The following is a 24,340-nucleotide window of genomic DNA, read 5'->3' on the forward strand; positions in this document are numbered from 1 at the left end:
TTCGCATATAAAATTTAATTTTAGTTTAATGCTTGAATACAGTTATTTAGTCCTATACAAAAATGTTACAGCTCCCTGAACACGTGAAGGCTAAACTCATCATCACCAACACCAGTGACTGCTTTTACCAGGCTGAGGAAGCCGGTGCACTATACAGGCACAGGTATCCTCAGGTGGTACTTTCAGGCATGAATACTTGCTGTATCCTTTGGAGTTCCTACAGATTATGGGCCAGACAAAAAAAGTTGCGACCCGATGAGACTGTCCCTTCAGTCACCATGCAAGTGACAAAGTAGCGGGCTATGAGGTGTGTGAGCTACCACAGACCGCCCAGGAACCAGGGCATCGCACCAGGCAGCTGCTGGTGAAGGGAACCCACGTACTGCCTCGCACCTTTCCTCATCTCTCAGCAGCTGCAGTTTACCGGGGGTTTAATCTCGGCAGCGTGCACGGTGCCCTAAATCCCTCTGCTTCCCTACCACTCTGTCTGCCCACTAAGCCAGGAAGCCCTCGGGAAAAGGCCCGGCGGGCCGCGCTCGGCTCCCGCTGGGCCCCCACAGGCCGCCGAGGCCAGGCGCGACTCCATGTCCCGGCGTGCCTCGGGGCACCGCCCGGCGCGCGGCGGGGGCGGGGCGGGCGGGGACGCCTGTAAGATGGCGGCGCTGGGGGCGCGGGGTTGCGCCGCGGTGCCCGCGCGGATGGGGCGCGTGGCGCGTACGCTGTGGGGCTGGCGCGCGCGGCGGGGGCTCGGGCAGGACGCGGGGGCCGCGGACGGTACGTGAGGGGGGGCGCGGGCTGCATGGGCTGCGGGGCGCCTTTACCCGCCCGCGCCCTTTGTGGAGGGCGCCATGGGCTGCGGGGCGCCTTTACCCGCCCGCGCCCTTTGTGGAGGGCGCCATGGGCTGCGGGGCGCCTTTACCCGCCCGCGCCCTTTGTGGAGGGCGCCATGGGCTGCGGGGCGCCTTTACCCGCCCGCGCCCTTTGTGGAGGGCGCCATGGGCTGCGGGGCGGGGGGTGTGTGTGTGTGTGCCGGCGGCGCGGCGCGGGGGGCTGCCTTCGCCTGAGGGGAGGGGGAGGCGGGACCGCGGCCCTCTCCTCGCCGCCGCAGCCCCGCGGGCTAACAGCGTGTGGCACCCTCCCGCAGAAGGAAAACCCGCCAAGCCGTCCTTTGCGGATGAAGCGGTTCAAAATCTGCTCTACAAAATGACAGGGCTCAACCTGCAGAAGGTTTTTAGGCCGGTGAAAAGGGAGCTGAAACCGCCCAAGTACAAGCTGATGACAGAAGCTCAGCTGGAAGAGGTAAGGCTGCTCTCTCCGTTTTGAGATTTCAACTTATTTTGGTTTTAGCACAGTCTGTAACAGTCCATATATCTGCTTTCTTTAATGCTGCTGCATAAATACTTCGGTTTCTCTCCTTTGTTTCAAGGTTATTTCCTAAATTCGTGTGAATCAGTGTTTCTTCACTCTATATAGTTTTACTTGTCCAATTTTCCTTGATTTTTATGGAATATGAAGAGAAATTGGATGCTTGCTTTCTTGAGTGACAGACTCTCTTTCTTTATGCTTCCCAGTTGTGTTAAACATGTTTCTTAGATATTTAAATTTTAGCCCCAGGAATCCTTTGAATACTCTTTTTCCCTGTTGTCTGACCATGGTCCAGGATGATAAAGGGGCCTGACTTAAGCCAGTTCTTTATCCACAGTCACAGCTATCTATAAACGGTAGATTGTGGTTTATGCTCTGAGGGAAATTTACTGTGAAAAAATACATGAATGAAACTTGATGCTTGCAGTAGTATATGTAGGTTTTAGTTTTGGAACTCTTCCAGCAATTTGCCCCAGTTACGGTACCAGTATATTGTTCACATGCGATTCATCTACCTGGAGATTGAATTAGTGTCTCACTTCTGAACTGCATACGGAAAAAAAAGTATTTCTAAATTCCTCTCGAAATGAAAACATCTGTCCCAAAATTGTATGTTAGCTTTTCAATAGGATGATTTTTTTAAATTGTCAAACTACTTTTTTTTTTTTTTTTCCCCAAGGCCACAAAAAAAGCTATTGAGGAAGCTAAAGTAAAATTGATCATGCCCCCGGTTTTGAATGAACGAGAGCCAATTGATGATGTCTTAGCAGAAGACAAATTCCTTGAAGGAACTGAAACTACAAAATATGTGTTTACAGATTTAACTTACTCCATTCCACATCGTGTAAGTAACAGTGTATTAATTTATATTAAGAGCTTTCCATTCTTAATTTCAAAATAAGCTTTATGTTTTAATAAAATGTAGTTATATAGCAGTTTGCAAAAAGGCTGAGGAGTTGTAAATTTAGTACAGTTTGGTACAAGGCAGTACAAAGACATGTATTTCTGAATGTTTGCTTCTAACTGATAAGGATAAATTGATTTCCAGTGCTCAAAAGCAGGCATGTTGTGGGGGGGAAGCTGTGGGATAGTTAATTATTTTAAAAGCAGGTGCTTGTATATACTAGGAGTGCTGAGTTCTTCCATGCTTCCCAGAGAAGTTTTCTGTGGAATTGGATTATTTAGTAATGTGTATAAACCAAAAGATGGAGCTACTTCACAGTTGCAAAGGTCTGGTGGAAAGATGAGTAAATGATAAATGAATTCACAGGAAAGCTGTGAAGAAACAGTTGTCAAATAGAATTGTGGAGTATAGGGATAAAGATTTCTTTGTATAATGAAACATCTAGATTGTTTTAAGTACTAGTAGTAAAAGGCCAGAAAAGTTCTCAACAGTAGTTATGATTCTAAGAAGTCTCCATGGTTCAGACATGCATATAGTGATGATCCTGCAAAATTAATTGCTGAGTCTTCCATCTGTTAATCCACCTGAGAGCTCTCTCCAGGAACCTGCTCTTTATTCTCCTGCCTCAATGTACTGAAAACTTCCTAGTCCCAACAAACTTTCCGATCTTCCACCTTAAATTAAATGTACTTGTGAATAGATCTGAGTATATTGTTTTGTTGTATTTTTTGTTTTGTACTTGCCCTTACTTGATTCTAGCACCTACCTCTGAAACAAAGTTTAAAAATACAAGACACTTGCGTTCTTAACTTAGTATGCGTTATTAAATGCATAAAATCAGGCCTGCAGCAAAGCTAATACCTTTCTTAGGGTATTAATGTTATCTGTCTAAACTTCAGAGCTATAGCTTTTAGCTAGGCCCATGCACAGTTATGCCATAGAGTAAAATTAAGGTGCAAATGTAGCACTTAATTAGCAGGTACCAAGGGAGAAACGATGAATCTAGCACATAGCAACAATCAACTAGAAACTGGTATTATGAGTGTGAGTTTAGGTATAGAAGGACTTTGTCAAATGAGAATCTTTCTTGCAATGGTTCTGGCTGTGAAGAGAGAAGACTTTGGGAGAGAATGCTCTTCTTTTACCTTCTTTTCAGGAACGTTTCATTGTAGTTAGAGAGCCAAATGGTGTATTGCGCAAAGCAACCTGGGAAGAAAGAGACAGAATGATACAGATATTCTTCCCAAAAGAAGGGCGCAGAGTTATTCCCCCAGTGATATTCAAGGACGAACACCTTGTGGTAAGAGCCTCCTGGTTTTGAAAAGTGATAATTTTTATTTAAATGTGCTCTGATAGCAAAACTGTGCTGTTTGGACAGAGCAGCTCTGTATAAGCCAGTCCACTTGTATGTTTCAAGATGCTTGAATTCTGTTTTGAACAATTGCTTATCACTGTAATTTAGCTAAAATACTTAAAGTTCCAGGTTAGGGCCAAGTAAATCCTGAGTAAGTATAAATTTTCAGTCGTACTAGAAATCCACTAAGTTTAATTGTTATGTGTTGATGAAATTGTATGTTTAATCTGAAGATGTCAACTGGTGTTTCAGAAACAAAAAATCAAGAAATGGTCCTAATGTCATCAAGGCAGTTACTGTACTTCTTATTCATTCTGTCTTGTGGTTAAAGGGATACGCACTTTAAGTGTTGCCCAGAACAGAAATATTGTGGCTGCTCTTTTGATGTTGAAGAGTTGGAATGGTGGGATCTATTCCTGAATTTGATTTGTTGTTTTAGACTGTGTTTCAGCAAGACCGTCATGAGGATATCCTTAACATGTGCATTGCTCAGTTTGAGCCAGATTCACCTGACTATATCAGAGTGAGTTCACTTTTTATTTTTCTAGTGTAAAAAAAAAAAAAGTGTTAGTGAAGAACTTAAGGGTTTGTTTTGTAAACATAAGTATTATCTGGGCACCAAAGCTGTTGTTCACTTGTGGCTTTTTTCCCCATATAAATTATCTGTTATCATTGTGATAAGTCTTGTTTTTTTTCTCTTGCAGGAAGGTAAAACAGGATTCTGTTTGTTTAATTTTCTACAGTATAGAAAGAACCACAGATGCAGAAAAATAGTCTTTATAGGTATTTTTGATATCCAACCAGAATTGATAACGACAATATGTGAGCACAGCCAGAGTTGTGCTACTAAAACTGCTCTGTTAGGATTTGAAAGGACCAGGTAGATAACTGATGAAGTGCACCTGAGAGCACTGTACACACAGTACTTTTGAAAAAGACCAGGTACAAAACCATACTTCTATCTGAAATATTTAGATTTGATAACTACAGTTACTAGTGAATAGGTTAGTCTACACTTGACTTAATCATCTTTACTTCTCTAAGATGTAATAATTTTTCAAATCAGCAAGAAGATAACTTCTATTAGGCAATTTTCCAAGTACCTTTTCTTCAAAGTAAAATTTTACCTCTTTGCTCTAGCATTTTTCTCCTTTATTAAAAAAACAGATTAAAGCTTGACAGTAGTGAAATGTTCAGAGGTTTTGTCCCTCCCTCCCTGAATCTCCAGTACATAACTAGTATTTAGCTTTCTCTTAACATCAAGATGTGTGTGCATAAGTACTAAGAATCTTGACTGTTACCCTGAATTACATGTATAGTTTTAAGGTAGTGTGGTTCAGCCTGTGGCTTATTCCTGCACTTTAGGGAGGTCTGAAAATAGATTAAAAGCTTCTCAGCAAGAGGTGGAGGGGAGGAACTGTCATCGGGCTCTAGTTATGCTGATGAAACAAGTGTTTTCTGTGTATAGGTTCATCATCGGACATATGATGACATTGAGAAACACGCCAAGTATGATCTGCTCCGTTCAACAAGACACTTTGGAGGAATGGTATGGTATCTAGTAAACAGAAAGAAAACGGATGGCTTGCTAATAGATATGATCCACAGAGACTTGTAAGTGGTGTTTGTCACTTTTTTATTTCTGCTTATCTAAACAAATAGGAAACAAGAAGTATCATTGTTTGAAAATAGAAACAGTATTTCTGGGAGGTATAAAAGCTTTCATTGCCATGAAATTTCAGGCTAGTTGTAACTGTTAGCTATATAGATGCTGAATGGAAGCACCAACTGCAGTCTGCGAAGTTGTGAGGTATTAAACTAGGTTTCTGCAGAAATTAGCCTTTTGTAAGTGTTGGGGTTTTATTTTTGTTTCCCATGTAATTGTCAGTACCCTTCCACTCTGGGCCCTACTGATCTTAAAGCCTAATAATTCTGTAGTACTGAACTCAATTTTTGTGTTTGACATGCTGAGTTTTAGAGCAATTTCTAAGTAGTTTAGGAACAGATAGACTTTCATTTTAAATGGATGGATTTCTGCAAGATATGTTGCTAAACTTATTCAAAACTTCATGAAGCAAACCATATCGTTCAAAATGTTACTGGAAGTAGGAGAAATTTGTGCAATTAGCGCTCAACTTGCAGTGATAGTGGCATTGAAGTTAGAAACTGTCAACAGGTAGTCAGATTACTACTTTTACACCTGAGGCTAAGAAGAAACGCAGGCAAGTTCATTTTGGAATACAGTTGTTAAACACAAAATTCAAGTATCTAGACAATTTAAAATTACTTGGATAATCTTTACCTGCTTATGCTCATGTTCATGTAAAACACCTGTTTCAGTTTAAATTCAGCTGAGAGCTAGGTGTCACAAGATTCTAATACTACTGTAAAATATCCTAGTTACTGCAGTCGGTGTTAGGAAGTTTCTCTTTGGCAGGGTTCTGCTAAATACTTGTTACTGGGTAATTAATTGTATTTTACAGAGATTTCAGCTGTATTATGGCTGAACAGTACATCAGGTTTAAACTGCAGTGTGGATAAATTTATGTGCCTTACCTGGTGCACCTAGGTGTTAGTGTGCTTCTGCTCTTCCTTCTCACAAACAGGCTGCCATTGCAGTAGGTGATGGGATGCCTGTTTAGCTGTGTGTTCTAATGACTGTATGCTCAGCGAAAGCAGAAATTTATGAATGCCTGTGGTGAACAAAGTACACCACAAAGTATGCTTTCTCTAAATACTCGTAAGAGAAAGTACTGCTACAAATAGGCCTTTATTTGTTTAGGCTGGATGACACTACGAGTTTAATTACACTGTATCATATGCTTCATCCGGAATGTCAGTCAGCAAAAGAAGCTAAAGAAGGGAAACTTCAGGGAGTCGATCTGATCAAGGTATGCCTTTCTACTTTAAGGCTACTTAACTACAGAAGAGAAAGCTTTTAAGCAGCAGACTACTTCATAGTCTAAATTTCTCCTTACCTTAAGAAGCAGATATTTAACTGAAACTGTTGTGCATGCCAGGTTGTTTGGTTTTTTTTTTTAAACTATATATAGCCGCACCAGGATTTCAGTTGTAGCTGCCTGACTTACCACAGGAATGATGAAGGGCTCATTATGCAACTACACATAACATATACTGAACATTGATCTCTCTCCTGCCCTGTTTGCAGGTATTTGTGAAAACTGAGTCCCAGAAAGAAGGCTACATACAGCTGGCCCTCCAGGCTTATGAAGAAGCAATGGCTACTTCTACAGCTTCATGAAATAAACCTTAGTTCACCATTAAGTCTAAATCTGTTTATAAACATGCTCTGTACAGGATTCCACAATAAATACTTCAAACAGCTGCCTATGCTCTTCTCCTTTACCATCATCTGGAGGAGTCTGTGTCTTTCAATATGCCACAAAAGAATTTTTTTTAATAAACAATGTATGAATCTCTACAGCAGCTTGTTGTTTTCAGAAGTTCTGTAAGTGAACTTACATCAGTCATCACAACTTTTGAGGTGACAATATAGCTAGAGTTTAATTCCTTTACTGTTGTACCTTGAATCTATAGAATTGCCCTGAGTTCATTTTAGTTATTGAACTGTAGGGTCTGGACACTTTCATTGCTTAAGCCATAGTACTGTTCTGTTTTAGCTAAAAGACTTAAGTGTTGTCTGGAAGACTGAGCTACTGATCCTTAGACAAACTAAAAAAAGTAATCCTATACCTAAGTGTACATGCTGAGAAAAGGCAGGTTAAGGTGAGAGTGCTCCTGTTTCAAATATTTGCAATACACACTATTGAAGCTGGGCTTGAGAGTAGTAGATTTATTAGTAAATGGAGAACTGAGGAATAGGATGTTTAAAAGTTTATTGAACTGCTTGATAAATGAAAACATCTTTTAGTGTGCATGGGAGCAGGCCTACATCTTGAGCTTCAACATACTGAAGTTGCTGGGTCTACCCATCTTTCTACATGTACATGGTCCACTTGCAGTATAAAAATCAAATTCACTTGGGGGACATAGTCCACAGAACTTCACTCCTTTGTTTGGAGTAATAGATGTGGTCACCTAAAAAATATGTTCACTCATCTAAGATCTCTTCATCCAGATTGATATCTGTGGTATCAATGTCCTCCAGATCCAAGTTATCCAAGTCATCTTCTAAGTCCAGCAGTGTCTAGGAAAAGGAAAGACTAGATCAGGGAATACTACTACAGTTACATGTTAGCCAGTGTATAGGATGTATGATTGGTATGTTCTGCAAAGCTGAGGTAGTCAGGTGGAACATAAGAGTTAAAATAAGCTGTACAGAGAAGCTGACTGCTCGGTAAGAAAGCAGCTCTCAGAGTTGCAACTTTTCACCATGTTCTGACCAACTACCTTTGGACTCCACCCTTGTTCCTTGTAAATCGACAAGGCTGTAGGACCTGCTCTTCATTACTGTGTGCAGTTTCTGCCTGCAACATGAATGGACCCATACACTGTACTGGTCAAAGCTGTCTGGGTCTATTAACAGTGACCTTTTCCAGTAGCTTGGTTTAATCACATTATAAGTCTTTAATGTAAAATGAATTTAGTGCTTATACTTCCCTTCATATATTTCAGTACCTTTTGATCTCTTGTTGGAAGTACATCAGAGCTATGCAAAACTGTCTTCATCACTTCTTGTTTAGGAGGTGGAACTGGTTCTTCAGCCTTCTAATGAAAAAGATTCCATAAATTCTTTTGAGTTTAAATTCTGTCAACAAAGGCAAGTAAACAGCAGACCTATAATCCCCTTCTCTCCCTGGTTCTCTTTCAAAGTTTCCCTCAGTAATTCTTGAGCCACATCTTCAGAGCCAGTCAGCATTCTAGTCCTCATTCCACTGGAGACTACTGTTCCACCACCCAGTTTATTTAAAGCAGTTGATGATGAAACTGATACAATCTCCAGAAAGTATCAGTTAGTTTCAAATATTGAAGTGCTGTTAGAAAGTTAAGTGATTTTCAATGACCTCAGCAGAAGAGAGATTAGGTTACTTGAGACTGTCACAGCCCTTTCAGCAAAGATGGTAAATCAGTTCTGTTGCTGGCCTTTGTGCTCTATACCCAGTAACTGGTTTAACACCCTCCTCATTTCACTGCTGCACAAGTTTTGTATTAAGATTAATCAACACTTAGTACCATTACTGAAGCTGTGGTTAACTGTATTTAGATTAATTATATAATTACATCCTACAAAACTTCCCATATTCAGCCTCGGCTGTAAGAGACAACCATTTAAGGACTTCTAAGAAGCCATTAACTTCCAACATCAGCGGTCTTGTTTTCAGCTTCTAATGCACACTATCTGAACCAAATTAGAACTAACTTCTGCAATGCTATTTCTGTATCTTCTTTAACAAACATGCACACAAGTTTGATTTTGCTTTAATGATACTTTCTTTGATACACAATAAGTGAACAGCCACTAAAGATACTTGAAAGTAAGCTAGCTTCTCTAAATTGTCAATGAAGTTTCATAGTGCAACTCCTACACCAAAAAACCCAGACAGAATGGAGTTGTGACTCTTTTCTCCCTCAGTTTCCACTGCAGTTTTTAGAAGTTCTTAGCCTGAGAGCTGTGCCAATATCATTATCTTTAAGAAACTCCCACACTGATTTTCATGTTCAAATGTAACATGTATTTGATATAAGCAAGAATTAGAAGTCATCTTTTGTTTAAGCTCTGACAAGCATTTTAAGTGTTCGTTTCAATTTGTGTGCTTATACCTTATATATAAAACACATGTTTTCTGCATAATACGTGGATAACTGAGGTGGTCAAGAAAAAAAATCAGTTTGAGTTACTTCAGATACTGATTAGAACAGGTTTTCAAGTAATCGGTTAGGATTCCTAGTCAGTTATGGAATAGTCTTTGTTCATAACCATGTACACTAGCAAAGAATAGAAAGCATTTTTAACTGCTGTAATATAAAAAGTTTCCAGGTTCCAGCTACTGAGCTTTTGAAAACTTGCAGCAGTTGGAGCAGTGTTTGTATGTGCAACTGAAATTGGTTTTCTGCCTCTCTCAGAGTTCATAATTTAGTAGTAACACTAACCTGAGGTGCCATTACTCCAGAGGGCTGAAAGCCTTTTGCTTCTTCAAGTAAGTTTCTTTCTTCATTTGGCTAAAAGAAACAAAGGCACCAAAACACATGTTCATGGAATGTTCACGTGGTTGCACTGACTTGCTTTAAGCTGAATTCACGCAGCACCAAATGTTTTCCTTCTAGAGATGACAGAAGAGCTCCCTTCTTACTTACAGTGACAAGAGGGTATTCCCTGGCTGGCCGCAAGTCATCAAGACTTTGTTTAACATACTCTTCAGCAACAAAAGCTTCCTTTAATCCAGGGAAAAGATTTTCATATTCTGTAGGATCAGCAAGGGACTCAGCAGCTTTCTGATTGACTTTAGAGAGATTCTCTCGCCACAGTTTAACAACTCTGGGGATGCAAACCGTATCTGTTATATACAGCTAATTTTGGCAACACTATTCACACTCTGCATATGCTTTGAGGTTACCTTGAAACTTGGCTTGGCAAATATGTCCGTGCAAGAAAAGCAGCTTCTGGGAGACGTCCAGTTTTAATCAGGAGTTCCAAACATGAATCAAGCCTAGAAGATTTTAGGATGTGATTTTAACCAGTAAGTTTAATAAAGACAAATTTTTCTATTAGGTTAGCTGTTTATTACATTAAAGTGCTTTCATTTCAGATTTTATACATAGCAGCCATCATAAAATAGAGTCGGCTTTTCTGGAAAGGCACATGCCATGATCTTCCTCCAGGAAGTTTTAAGTTAGCTGTATTTAACCCTTTGAAGATCCTGAGGTTCTTTGCATTTTGGAAAGCAGAACAAAACAATCTGAATCTCATGTTTGGTACTTACTTTCCCTGCAGGAAGTAGCTCATAAAGGCAACATTGTTCTTGCCATCTTTCTCTGCTCCTTCAGCTAACTTATTCACCATGTTAGCATTTCCTGAAGCTGTGGCCAGGAGCAGAAGTCCTCCGTAGTCTTGTGCGTGGTGGAGACACTCCTGGGCTAAGCCAAACTGGCATTTACTAATAGCAAGCTCAGCAAGCTGCTTCCATTTCTGTTCCGACTAATGGTACAAAAAAGGGAGAGGGAGGGAAAGAAAACACAAAAAATAACCCTCACATTTAAAGATTTTCAGAGCACTCAATATGGAAATGTAAGTTTACTCATGAAGGTGCTGTATCCTACCATGACACTAGTCTTCCCTTTGAAATACTATGATTACTGCAGATTCACAGCATGATACAGGGAGTGTTATATGTAGATCATTAAACAGCTATACCATTACATAAAGAAACCAGGTTTTCATTAAACAGGGAAGGAAGAGGTAGAAATAACTTTGGAAATTTAAACAGTAACAATATCCTAAAGCTCCCAAGTTAACCTTTAGAATGTAAGAAAGTCTGTAACTAAGTTAACATTCCTTATCACTAACTTCATCATTTTACAGTAGGAACTGAGAGATCAATTCTTGGAATAGTGGCTATGGGACAAATCACAGACTGATGCCCTAAGAAGACCAGCAGGCAAAGTTTGCCAAGGCTGGAACAAAGGCCTAGAGGCTTCAGTCCTGTCATTCTTCCTCTCACTGTTAAATATTGAAGATTAAGGCTTGGTTCAAGTTTTATATTCTCCAGGAGTTCCTGTAGCTTTCTGAGCAGACAACGTTCTTCTGTCCCCATCCCATGGCTTAGATGCCTTTGAATTACAGGCAGAAGACCTTCATTGAGGAAGCTGGAGGCATTTATAGTGTTCAGGAAGTTGTACTGCATCCCCACATACCAGTCTTTTTTTACAAGGCCTCTTAGATTCATGATAATACTCAGAATTAGTATGAATCACCAAAAATTGTATGTTTACCTCTGCTTCCACTGCAAGCTGATAAGCTATTTTTAATTCTCCAAGCTGAAGAGCAAGTTCAAAACGATGCTCTGGATCTGTAGATACTGCAAGAGCTTGTTGTTTGAAGCCCTAAAATAAAAATCTGAAAGTAAGGCTGTGATCCATCAGGTCAAACAGCATCCTAGAAGTTCTGACAAAAAAACTCTTAACAGAAGGTTACAGTATTCTCAAATAAATACGAGTGATTAACTGGAGTTTATGCTTACAGATAACAAGATTGGGTTTTGCTTAGCAAACCCAATTAGAAATGTGAATAAACTTACTTATTAAGTTTTTGATAACTAGGAAGTAGTTTTCTTACCTGTTTTTCAAGGAAGTGTGCAACTCTGGTTCTCTGTTCTTTTGGAATTGTGGGAAGAACTTTGTCAGCCATACTGAAATCTCTTCTCATCACAGCAGTTTGATATTCAAGCACTGAGACCAGCAAAGAGTAGCTAACAATGTTTAGCTCTTTATCACCCAAATAAAGTCGGTTGTCCTTAGGGATATACCCCAAAAGATACATTGTTCTGAAACAAACCGAAGAATATTCATCTTGAATAGATCTACCACCAAACAGTCTATAAATAAATCCAGTAGTTCTTACAGTTGCCAGAATACTCACATGAAAAATTCTACTTTTACTATATAGACACTTTCAAGTAACACTGATTATTCCCTCCAAGACTACATTACTGCCTCAGAACCTACATTAGCATTATACATAAGAATAAGTAGTAACGCACAGCAAGCAGGTGACAAGGCTCACCTTGTCCTAACTTCATTGAAAGAACCTGTAACAGTTTCTTTAAACCTGATGCAGCAACTTACCTGTCTAAATGGGCAATAGTGACAATTTCTCCTCCAACGTAGTAGTTGAGTCTGTTCACAGAACTGGTGTAAATAAAGCAGTCACCTACCCACAAACCTGTTTTCACAATCTCCTGAATCTCACCAAGAACCTGCAAATTAAGTTTGATTTAGATACATAAAAAGATACTTTTAGATAGCAGTAAGACAACTGTATTTTCAAATTAAATTGAATATTCTATATTTAAGTAAATAGTTGGACAAGTTGCAAAAAGAAGTTTAGATACAGTTTTCAAGTACATAAATAATGCTTTCAGTTTTACAAAAATGCTGTAACATGAAATCTCTACCTTAATTCTTAACTGAACTAATAAAGCTAGGAAACATGCACCAAACTAAGCATTGAGCAAGATAATCAAACACAACCTTCCTTCTGAAATTTTTGTTTCACAGCACGAGGTTTTTTCACTTCTGCTCAAACGTCAATAAATTTCAAAACTTGAAAATTGCAGAAAAAGTTTAACCTATGTAAACATACTACCCAGAAGTGTGTTTTAAGCATAACTTCTAAGCTCTGTGAGAATAGTAAACATCTGAAGAGAAATGCAGGCATCAAGATCTGTCATGCTGGCTTTCAAACAGGGACACTCTCCCCAGGGAACCCAAATAAAATGATTAGTGGTGTTGCTCAGGCAGACGTATACTGTGTGGTACTCAGTGTCTTGGAATCTGAACTTTAATAGGACTATGTTAAGGACTAAATTTGCTATACTATGGGAAGACCTGCTTCCATGATCTCTAGTTTTATTCCGTTTTTTAGATAGAGATACCTCAAAAGCATCTTCAATTCCATCTTCAGTGACACCTTCATGTGTTTCTTGGGCTGCTGCAACTTTTTCTGATAGGTATTTCAGAATGAAGAATGACTCTTCTGTAGCAATGCAGACAAGCTCTCCCGAGTCAGACCAGAAAATCTGTATCGCCAGAATCAATAATGGCACTGCTTTAGAGACTCCAGGTTAAAAAATGAGGATATATAAATTAAAGCATACTAACTCTAACAGAAACTTTAGGACCTGAGAAGCCAACACACACAGGGATTTTTTTTTCCCCTTTCTGCTGCATGACTGAGATAAACTTAAGAAGTTATTATGTTATGACTGACAGCTTAGCTTCATTCAAGAAAATCAGCAGTCTAGTAAAAAAAGCCCAGTAAACAGGCAGGTAAACACCTTCAGTCCCATCTACAAACTTACATGTTTAGGCTGAATTTCAATTCTGCGAATCAATTCTGTGTTTTCCCAATCATAGAATGCCAAACCATTAACAGATCTGACCCCCAACAGGAAGCCACCATAGATGCCTGCAAGAAAATAAAGGTGGAAGAAATCCACATTGTGCAAAAAATGTGCCAACATATCTATTTTTAAAATAAATACTTACCTTCTGCTCCAAAATCAGGTTTGAATGACTTCTTCTCTTTGAAATTTTTAAATATCTTTACAACACTGTTGCTCTCCCTGATGGCATATCTAAACAGAGGTTGTGTTGTAAAAAAAAAAAAAAAAAAATTACTCATCTTCCAAAGTAGCAAATTACTAAAATCCTAAATTGCTACAAAACAACTACATTTGATTTATCTTCAAAAAATCAGCACAGTGCTACAAATGGAAAATTTTAAAGCAGGACAGTTATTGAAAGTTCAGTATCCACACAGGTTTTCATCTTCAGGCCAGTTTACCATTTGTACAGCCTGAAAACAGCAGCGGCAAATTTAATTAATTAATACAAAAGAAAAAATCTGCAACACTTACTCTGAAGAATCGTGTGCCCATACAAACTCCTGTGCAGAACCAAAGCTCTTGTTTCTCAAAGCCATAGCTGTATAGATGATGTATTCACCATCACCACACACTACTACAAACCTAGAGCATGAGAAAGATGCATCTGTCAGGTAGGTACCTGTGTTCAGTTCAACAGGCACGATCAAGTACACAAATTCATCGGAAAAGTTCAAGGCCCCTAGCCCAATATAATCACTGCAAACACAGACAGGATGAAAGAGCTTCCTATATTGCAAAAGTCACAGAACTGGATTTTTTTCTGTGTCATGTTGCTAGCTACTTATTATTCCCTCTTCCTTCTGGTCTCCACCGAGTGGCTCTTCTACCTTCTACCCCTTTACCTTTTCTTTTAATTTAGCTTATTTATTAACAAAAAAACAATTCAAAAGAAGTGATAAATAAAGATGTGTTTTTCTGCAGTTACCTTAAACATTTTGTTTGCATACTTCTTTCCCCTGCCTAGTGTCCAACTTCTGTGTTGAAGCTGTGAGCCCTTACAGGTGAAGCCCATCTATTCCTCTGATTTTACAGTGTCTGGCTCTGATTCACCTGTTCTCCACCAGCTACCAGCACACATGCAACTGATTTTTTTAATTCAAAAATTTTTCAAAATAAAGAGAAATGAGAAATCTTGAAGTATTTTGTTCTAAAATCTATTACCGTCCATTAGGGTTGTGCTGAATTGTCTGCGGATAGATTTCACAGCTTCCCATATCCTTTACAGCAAGTGGCAATCTTTCTCCATCTTTGATTTCAGCATCTCCCATAGCTTTCAAGTTAGCCTGTTGGACTTCTGAATGTTTAGCCCAAATAATTTTTCCATTTGCATCCATGGACATTGCAGGTTCTTCACGACCAAGCTAGGAAGTGTAGCATGAGGAATTTAGCAGATGGAGAAAACACATTCTTGATTTTGTTTCCATTTGAACATACCTAGTGAAATACCCTGGCTCTGCCTAAAAATGCCAATTGAAATGACAATTTTTCAGCATTTTACTCATTATCACAAATGAGAAGTCAGTTGCTCTGTACACAGGATACTGACAAATTACCATTTCTCATTTCAAATCATTAACTGTACCTTAACAATAATGCTGCCTTCATCATATCCCAAAGCGACATTATTGGATCCTCTCAGACTGGCCACACACCACACTCTCTCCATACCATAGTTGAGGGTACTTTCCAGGCGGTAAGTGCTTGAATGCCAAATGCGCACAGTTCCTAAAGGAAAAACAAAGACATGCCTTTTATCTCCTCACAATGCGAAGGCAGAAGGTGTGTAGCCACACCACCAAGAGTTCTCCTGTAAGATCTCACCCTGTCCTTTATATATCATTAAAATTGATATTTTAAAATTTAATTATTTAATGATAAAATTTAATATATTAAAATACAAAATTACCGTCTTCCGAGCCTGTGATAATGATAGGCAATTCAGGATGGAAGCTGACACATGACACATTTTGAGCATGTCCTTCCAGTGTTTGTACACATGTTTTATTCTGCAAAAAAAGTTAAAAGTACAGGTACATATAATAAACATGCTGGTACATTTTTGCCTTAATTTCTTAAAAAAATCTCCCCCAAATCCAAAATTTATCTGGAAACATATAAACATATTTCTCTAAATTTCTTACAGTAACATTTATTTCCAAGACGCTCAAACAACAGCATAAGACATATTAAAAACTGTGACTGCATAGAGTTAACTTCTTCTCCCCAGAAGAAAATACTTATTTCCTTTGACAGTTTTTCAGTATTTCCTTTGACCTATTTTCAGATAGGTTTCTGCTTAGATGATGTGCTTTCTCAGAGCACAACAGATTAAAGTGATAGAAAGCTAAAGTTCACTGCAAAACATCAGAGCAAAACATGCATCTGAATCTAATGACAGGTGAAGGCAGATACAATATTGTCTTCACTAAGTTCATTCACACAGTTGTAAAAGAAAAGTCTACTATGCTTTAGACTATCAAGATTAGACTACAGAACTGTACATGGTGACAAAATTTCAAGCACTGTTATGCAACAGTCATTACTGCAGTGCATACATAAATTAACAGCACTAGCTTTAACTTCTGAGCTTGGATTTACTCTAGGGCGATATGCTTCAACAACCAGAAATTACTACCTAACAAATTTTAGTCTTGCCCTTCTGGCCATTTGTACACTTCTATATAGCAAGAACTTATGAGCTCTACGTTCCAGCCACAGAACTGAATCCTGGGATTCAACCTCTCTTTCCTGTAGAGCACTCAAACAAGTCACCTTGACGCCTACACACTGTCAAGTAGAAGCACATGCATGTGTGTAAATGTGCATAGGATGAAAAAGGAGAGGGAAGGGAATTAAAAAAAAAAAAAATTTAGTGAGAAGGATGGGAAGAGTTGATACATGAACAATATTTACATTTGAACATAGAAGAGGAGCACCTTAATCCACAAAAAAAGTGCAAAAGTCAGGGATTACTATGTTACAAGAAAAAAAATAAGGCTAAACATAGAAACCTTATCTCAAATTTATTTCTAAAACTTAACTTTGAGGCTCTTTAACTTCACAGCAGGTTTTCTGAAGGGTTAACAAAGACTTCACTTAAAAAAAAGCACCAAAACTTGTCACGAAATATTTCCTTCCCACTTCCTTCTTTCCAAGTGAAAATGAGGAAAATCTGTTGGTGTATTCAAGTCCCTTCTCCCTTTTTCTATTTCTTCACTAATGGTTTTACTATGGCAGTCTGCATAAAATTTTATGAAGAGCTGAACACATACCTGGTAGTCCCAGATCTTAACCAACCGATCATCCGCACCCGAAATGAGATATGGCTTGTCTCCTCCACTGTAATAGTCAATGCAGTTTACTCCCTTCTCATGGCCTTCCAAAGTAAAGTTGGGTGAGGAAGAGCCAAGCTGCCACACCTTCCCAAAAAAAAAAACCCAACAAAAAAATCCAACTGCATATAGTTATCAATCTTTTGCACCCAGGTCAACTTTGCCAAACAGAGTAGGTATTCAGATGCAATTTGGAATTCCAAAGATACAGAATATGGAGTTCCAAGGACATGGTTGTTTTCTTAGGTGAAGAACCTGAACAACTTTTATCAAACTACCAATCCTCCCCCCACAAATAAACAGAAATAACATGCCAAGGGGGACATGTGCTCACACCTCAAAATAATGGAATTAAGTTTCTTTCAACTTTTTTTTTTTTTTTTTAAGGACATAAACCCATGTAAGACACTGTTTGTAAGTAGTATCTGTTTACAAAATTAATTAATAGACCTAGGAAAATCAATTAACTACTTGTGCATACACAGGTTGCTCCCAACTGTGTTCTGAATTTTATTTTTTCCAGTTACATTAAATTAATGTTAAATGTCATGCTAAATGAGGACTCAAAATTAAGCAAGTTAAGTTGTAGATATGCAGCTATTTTCCCATGATTATCACATCAAATCAATATTTATACGTACCTAATTTCAACATGTGAGTATGTATGAAATCAAAACTGGCTTTTTACAGCCAATATACTAATAATTTATAGGGAATGTGAGGAAGTCTCACTGCTCAGATGGCTGTAAATCTATAGACCCAGATAACAGTTTCATAGCAAATGAGTAACAGTTTTATAAAGTAACTTTAGTAACAGTTTCATAGCAAATGAGACTCATCAGGGTCTACCATAAGAAGATTAAAGACACCTTTGGAAACAGTTCAACAGATAGACAGCCAAGGACATGAAAATAACGGGAGAAATGACTTTACTATTTTTTTTCAAATGCACATAGTTAAAAGGCTTTACCCACTATATATAAATAGCTTCAATTCTCCCAAACTACTCATTGACAGTATAACCATTACTTCTCCCCAATATTTCTTTGTAACATAATGGATATGCAGTGCTTTTAAGTTTAGAGAACTACATTTCCATGACTAGGTGACATATAATCTTGTAAATTTACTGAATTACATAGTAGATGCATAGTAACTTGACCAACGTTCAGGTTTTTGTTCTATAAAAACTATTATTGCACCCGTTTTTAAGAATTCTGAGCCATTGTCCATACAGTATTATTGGTTTGTGTACTCTGTCATATACTTACTTAATGACTGAAACCCCCCAAAATACAGTTTCTCTACCTTGATTGTCCTATCCAGAGAGGCACTGGCAAACTGATTATTGTCTTTCGGGTTTATCACAATCTGCATGACATAGTGGGTGTGTCCTTCAAACACCTGAGAACAAGACCATTTTTTATCCCAGTCCCAGAGTTTAATGAGCATGTCATCTGAAAAAAACCCCAAACCAAGCTTCAGTTAGTTTAATATATTCTGATACTTACCTTCTTAAACATATCCTTATGTACATAATACTTAATAACTTCAAGTTAAAGGTTCACTCATCCCTTCCCCCTTGATTAGAGGCACTGCTAATAATGTCATTTTCATCTGTAAGATTACCATCCTTCCCTGAAGAAGGACCACAGGGAGTACAAGTTCCTCAGAAAGACTGTCCAGTAAAATGGTGAAAAAACTAAGTAAGAAATAAATTTGTCTTAAAAACAGAGATTAGGAAATGATATTAAGGTATTGAATTATTAATCTTAAAATACTGAGTAGATATTAAGGAATTGGACCTGTGCTTTCTTCTGCAGTGCCTACTCTGATAAGTGCTAAGGAACAGGAAGCAGAGCCAACCAAGCTGCCTTCCTAGTACCTTTATTTCCAGTATATTAACTTCAATAGCAAAAGACAGAAATATACAGTGCTTCCGACTCACAAGGCTCTCTGCATTCTTGCAGAGCTCTGACTTCATTAGTGAAGTTTCCAGAAATGAAAAGGACTGAGTAACACGATGTAGATTTTGGGCAAGATCTGTTAGGATACTGTGATCTTCCAATCCTGAGTAACATAGATTGCCTCAAATAACAGAGAACTCAGTGGTATTTTGGGAAACAAGATGAAAGCTATCTATTGCTTCAAGTCAGATGAAAACATACTCTAAACGATTATATAATTTTTTCGAAAAACAGAACTTCAGTGTGGCAAACTCTCAAATAACAGCTGATTAGCACATATATGAACCTTTCCCCTGCAAGATATTAAGCAACAAGGCTGTTTGGTCTTCTATGACAAGAACATAAGATATTACATTTTAAATTTTAAGTACAGTTGATAATCCATTAAAAAAAGCCATGAATGCACCTGGCAATTAAGTAACACAAAATGACAACTGTCATGTTGGCTACTTACTCAAGGATTCTTGTTTCAGCAGAAAAAGGAAGAAACATGCAATCCCTCATCAGACAGGAAACGTAAGCCTAAAAATAGCTAGTTAATAAATATAAGAATATACCAAAGAGCTCTTACCGCTGCTTGTCAGTATGAAAGGCTGTGTGGGATGCACAGCAATACAACGAATGTAATCTGAATGTGCTTCAAACATGTGAACTCTTTCCAAGGTGTTATAATTAAAAACTCTAATTTGCATGTCATCCTATGAAAGGGAAGAAAAGCCACCATTACAATAGTACTCTGTATAATACACCTTATATTCAGTTCAGGGCAGCTAGAAAAAACATTCCATCATTGAAGAGCCTCTAACATCGAGATGTTTAAGAAAATGTATTTTCTGTACATTGCTAATGACAAATTATACTCTGATTCAGAAGTCTATAAATTACCCAATCCTATACCAAGGCATTTACAAAATGAAAAAAACTTCAACTAAAATTTCCTTTTTAAAAGATGTATTTAAAATAAAGGAAAGTGCAGAAATGCTTTTAAAATTATTAATGCTTTGTATGAAAACGAAAACCAAGGTTCTCCAACATAAAATTTCCAACAATATTAATGCTGTGGGGCCAGGAGGAAAGTTGTAGCTCTAAGTCGAGTGGAAAGGTGATTTCAACTTTTTTTTTTTGAAGTGAGATTTTATTTTTTGGGGGAGGGCATATTTATTTCAAATACAGTATTATTAAAAGCAGTAGTCCTAAACCTTTAAAAAATAAATTTGAAGACCTCTCTGACAAGGAATAAAATGCCAGGTAAAACTTTAAAAAGCAACCATGACTTACAAGGCCAGTGTAAAGGAAACTTAGTGATAAACTCTACACTACTTGTTTTATCCAAAGCATTTACTTTTCCACTCTTGTCTTTTCCTCTTTCACATACATGCCTGTTTAAGCAGCAACACCTAGAGAAAACACTCTTTGGAATGGCAGAAAAGGACAAGTATGCTCTTTTGAGACCAGCCTATCAGCATAAGGAACATGAACACAAAGAATAAGTAATGACTATGGTCACATTTTCATAGTCACTAAGACTTGGCCCTGTTGCTGAATGCAGCTCTCTTGCCCTTTCCTTACCATTTCTTGCTACTGTACTGCAGCCTCCCTTGAGAAAGCTAGGACAAATACATCTGCACACTGAGCCAGATCAAGAAACTGATCCAGGTGAAATTAAGTTGATAAAAATAAAAATGGAGACTAATATTCATCAGTTACTAATCCAGATCCTGTGCAGCTGTTTGAACTCTTGTGCTGCCAAAGAGGCACTTCTTGTGAAACAGTGCTAACTTATGTGCACTTGAAGTAACTGGGTCATGGCAGCACAAGACAGTGAAATGACAAGAAATGTTTTACTCTGTGTACAGGGCAGAAGACTAGAAAAAAAATAACTGAGACAACAAAACGTAGGCATTACCTCAATTTAGACAAAAAAACCCATTAATTCCATCAAAAAAATGTGTTACCAAGATGAGCATAAAACTATTCCCCTCAAAGCAGACTCATTGAATAAAAGCACAGTATTTTTCAAGAGGTGAGAAAAACTCTAAAAAAATTTATGTTTTATATAACCAAGAACAAAAGTAGAAAGTAACTTCTAAGTCATCTTACCCAGGATAGTCACGTTTCATGCTAGTTACAGTAGCACTACTACTATTTAGTCAAAATTGGGTGCTGAGTGTGTTCCAGTTGACAGTAAAAGTTGAATCTAGATCTACCTTGCCCTACCATGCAGAATTAACCAGCATATTAGCTTGTTCTGCTTTGAAATGAAAAGTTTTAAGTTTCTAAGCTCACTTAAAGGAGAAAATTTGGGGGAAACTGGAATAGTGAACTATTCCTTTCTCTTCTACAAATCCGTATCAAATCACATTATATGATGCACAAAGGAACGCCATGAATATCAGTTAGAGAAAGTACTACTGCACATGGAAATCACAAGACAATGATAGCTTACAGCTCCTGTAACAACCCAGTTCTTTCTTGCCACAAATTTGGCAGCTCTCACTGGCAAGTCGCACACTTCAAAAGTCTTCACCAGAGTCTAAAAATAAAAATAGTAAGTTTATAGCACTGGAGAAAATACCAGTTTTGAAATCAGCTCTTTTCTTAAGTGTCCAGTATATTGCCTTTGGCAGCTCTCCAAGAATCCTACAACACTACATGCACACTTTTATTTAAAAGGAACAAGAAGGGACATACTTGCCTGCTCTGTTCTTTTAAGATCACCTTTATGTACTCCCTTCATTCTTAACCCAACCCCACCTCTAAATATTTTTGGAGCTGCTGCCCAGTTTCAACTATACTTGATAGGTGGAGATCTAACAGTTCCTACAACTTTCACAAATATAGATGGCAGGTACAAGACAGAGGCATCTAATCTTTCAGAAGGAAAGGTGTTAGTTTGCAAGGTATCCACAAAGGAAGTAATTCTTGAAAAATAAATTTATAGGAAAAGAAACATCACTAAGGTCACAGCTAAAGATATTCCTTGTCTATTATTATAGTATCTTTTGTAATAAGACAGGGGAGTACAGTCAATTAGTGGCAGTGACTTAAAATTTTCTTATGTATCTAGCACTGAAAAATAGAATTCATACATATGTCAGCTATGAAGATTTCATGATAAAGGAAATCCAAAATCATCACCTGGGTTTCATGGTTCCAAACACAGACACTGCCATTGTAAAGGCTAGCCAACATCCATGGTTCCGTGGGATGCAAGTCTACACTCTTTACCCGGTCAGACCGAGCTGTTAGTTTCCGTTTTATATCAAGTCGGAGAGGCTAGAGAGGAAAAGAATTGACAATACTGAGTTATTCAACATAAAACTGGCACAGAAATATGATAGAAGAAGGAAAGCCTGAAGATAACCCTTGGAATAAAAGAAGTCAATCCTGCTCTTCAGGCAGACAGAAGACTACTACTCTTTTCTATCCATCTGCTTATTTGTTTTTGTAGTGGTTTCTGGAAACATCACATCCCCACCAACAGCAACAGGTCCATTAATTTACTTTTGTAAAATTCTGAATTTTTTCATATTATAAAAAGTATCTCCAGCACAGTCAAAAAAAGATGCACTGCACATCTTCCTGTTGTCCTTGAAGAAGTAAGTGAATGTGCTTCTAATACAAATGATATATTCCTGCTACCTCACCTGAAAAAACAGGCAGAACGACAGTTATCACAACAGAACACAACAACATTTGCCCATTATAAACTTACTTCTGTTCACAGTTCCAACATTAAGTTTCAGAATGGAACACCATGTTGTAAAATTGGGGAGAAGACTTTGACCTTCCACTTTCACCACTAGCAATGTAAAGTCAGAGTCTTTAGAAGGTATGAAGTATAGCAAAGTGATTTTCTAAAATATTTGAGGCATTATAGATTCGTTGAGACACTCAAAAGACTGTTGGGCTCACAATGCTGCTGACACTTTACCTCAGAGAACTTATGGGTAAGAGCTGATCAAAGAATGCTGCATGTGTTTAGTAGCTAAATAGCATTAATAAAACATGCAGTTACAGATATTACACACTGCAAGGAGAAGGATATCGAGCTCTCGTGTTGTACCTCTAACTTACAGACATAGCATCTGACGGTAGATAATGTACTTGCGGTTTATTTCTCCTGCTGTAAATATCAGAAAAGCAGGCAAGATAATTGCACGGGATTCTGTGCTTATCATTGGAGCTGCTCTTTGCTGCTGCTGCTGCTAAAGGACCAGACTATGGCTGATCTAAGAGGTTAAATGCAACATGGACTCAAACACTCTGACAACTGTTAGGTCTGTCTGATGACTACCACACTGGTAACACAGCCCAAGGGATCTGCTCTGTGACTTCAAGCATAACGATGCTAGGCGACTTGCAAATGCTTTCTTCTTACTAAACTGAAATCACGAACAGTACGCCTTCTTCAGACACCACGGGAACAGGGAAGCCCGGGCCAGAGCAAGCATACCCTGCGCAGCCATCCCTGGCCTGGCCCGCCCAGAGGCAAACCCAGGTGCCGGAGGCCGGGCCAGCAGCGTGCGGAAGGGCCCCGCAGGGTCCGGGCCTGGCTCCTGGCTCGTCCTGGGGGCGGCTGCTCAGGCCCCCACCCCTGCCAGGCCTCTCGCTCTCAGTTCGCGCCCAGCTGCGCTGCGCCGTTGTTCTGGAGGCGCGGGGGGAGCCGGCCAGAGCGCGGGGCAGGGCGGGGCGACCCCACCGAGGAGCTCAGGGAGCATTTCTCAGGCGCCGTGCACCGGGGGCTGGCGCGCAGCGCGCTGGGGCAGCCCCGCTGCAGCCCGTCACTAACGGGCCGCGGCACCCAACGGGGCAGCCCCCCAACCCTCCCCGCTGGGGCCGGGGCCCCAGGCCCGACCCCCGCCGCGCCGCGCTCCTCGCTGTCGGAGCGGCCCCCGGACTCACCATGGCCCCGCGTCGCCCCGCGGCCGCACCTACGGCTGAGGTGTCGCTGCGCCCCGGGCAGGCTCCGACCCTCCGACGTGGAGCTTCCGGGAGCGCCGCTCTCGCGAGAGCAGCGCCGGCAGCTCCCGGGGATCGCGAGAGCCGGGGAGCGGGGAGCCGGGAGCGGGGGGAGCGGGGGGAGCGGGGAGGCGGCAGCGTCCCCGCAGGGCGGCCGTGAGGGTCGCGGCGGTGCGCGTGGCGAAGCGAGGCCCGCGCTGTCCGGCACAGCCCTGTGTGCGGCCTGGCCTTGCTGGGGAGGAGGAGAGCTGCCGGGCGCTGCCCGGCTGTCGGGCACCTGCAGAGGAGACGGGGCCTCGGGTGCCCTCTGCCCCTCAGCGGGGTCTCTCCTGCTGCGTTACGGTGACGGTGCCCCCCGGCCGGGCCCTGGG

General features: G+C 39.7%; 2 protein-coding genes across 4 annotated transcripts; one reads left to right on the forward strand and one right to left on the reverse strand.

Annotated features, from left to right (window-relative positions):
• The first annotated feature begins 649 nt into the window (after positions 1–649).
• On the forward strand, positions 650–7,070 carry MRPS22 (mitochondrial ribosomal protein S22). Of its 2 annotated transcripts, none has more exons than XM_074911683.1 (8): positions 650–774; positions 1,145–1,299; positions 2,045–2,209; positions 3,426–3,569; positions 4,063–4,146; positions 5,092–5,237; positions 6,406–6,514; positions 6,793–7,070. In XM_074911683.1, the coding sequence occupies exons 1-8, from the start codon at positions 654–656 to the stop codon at positions 6,883–6,885; spliced, it is 1,017 nt and encodes a 338-aa protein (XP_074767784.1). In that variant the 5' UTR covers positions 650–653; the 3' UTR covers positions 6,886–7,070. The 2 variants fall into 2 exon arrangements, with proteins under 2 accessions (XP_074767784.1, XP_074767785.1); XM_074911684.1 differs by having other exon boundaries at positions 1,148–1,299.
• Positions 7,071–7,422: 352 nt separating this feature from the next.
• COPB2 (COPI coat complex subunit beta 2) lies at positions 7,423–24,045 on the reverse strand. Of its 2 annotated transcripts, none has more exons than XM_074911681.1 (22): positions 23,913–24,045; positions 22,146–22,283; positions 21,454–21,540; positions 19,579–19,705; positions 18,349–18,497; positions 16,981–17,127; positions 15,615–15,714; positions 15,291–15,433; positions 14,870–15,069; positions 14,180–14,290; positions 13,809–13,897; positions 13,622–13,728; positions 13,196–13,339; positions 12,387–12,517; positions 11,878–12,085; positions 11,535–11,645; positions 10,526–10,740; positions 10,160–10,252; positions 9,900–10,080; positions 9,696–9,764; positions 8,223–8,309; positions 7,423–7,791 (listed from the first exon to the last, which is right to left on the reverse strand). In XM_074911681.1, exons 1-22 carry the CDS (start codon positions 23,913–23,915, stop codon positions 7,696–7,698), a joined length of 2,736 nt encoding a protein of 911 aa, XP_074767782.1. In that variant the 5' UTR covers positions 23,916–24,045; the 3' UTR covers positions 7,423–7,695. The 2 variants fall into 2 exon arrangements, with proteins under 2 accessions (XP_074767782.1, XP_074767781.1); XM_074911680.1 differs by having other exon boundaries at positions 8,223–8,312.
• Between the last annotated feature and the right edge of the window lie 295 nt (positions 24,046–24,340).

This window comes from Athene noctua, chromosome 8, assembly GCF_965140245.1.
Source record: "Athene noctua chromosome 8, bAthNoc1.hap1.1, whole genome shotgun sequence".
In the NCBI taxonomy this organism is placed as follows: Eukaryota; Metazoa; Chordata; class Aves; order Strigiformes; family Strigidae; genus Athene; species Athene noctua.

Excerpts from the sequence above, each read along its gene's own strand:
- MRPS22 (XM_074911683.1), top strand. The coding sequence starts at position 654 with ATGGCGGCGCTGGGGGCGCGGGGTTGCGCCGCGGTGCCCGCGCGGATG. Across the intron at positions 775-1,144 it reads GGACGCGGGGGCCGCGGACG|AAGGAAAACCCGCCAAGCCG; the intron begins GTACGTGAGGGG and ends ACCCTCCCGCAG. Across the intron at positions 3,570-4,062 it reads TCAAGGACGAACACCTTGTG|ACTGTGTTTCAGCAAGACCG; the intron begins GTAAGAGCCTCC and ends TTGTTGTTTTAG.
- COPB2 (XM_074911680.1), bottom strand. Across the intron at positions 13,898-14,179 it reads TGGGCACACGATTCTTCAGA|ATATGCCATCAGGGAGAGCA; the intron begins GTAAGTGTTGCA and ends ACCTCTGTTTAG. Across the intron at positions 10,253-10,525 it reads AGCTACTTCCTGCAGGGAAA|GCTTGATTCATGTTTGGAAC; the intron begins GTAAGTACCAAA and ends AAAATCTTCTAG.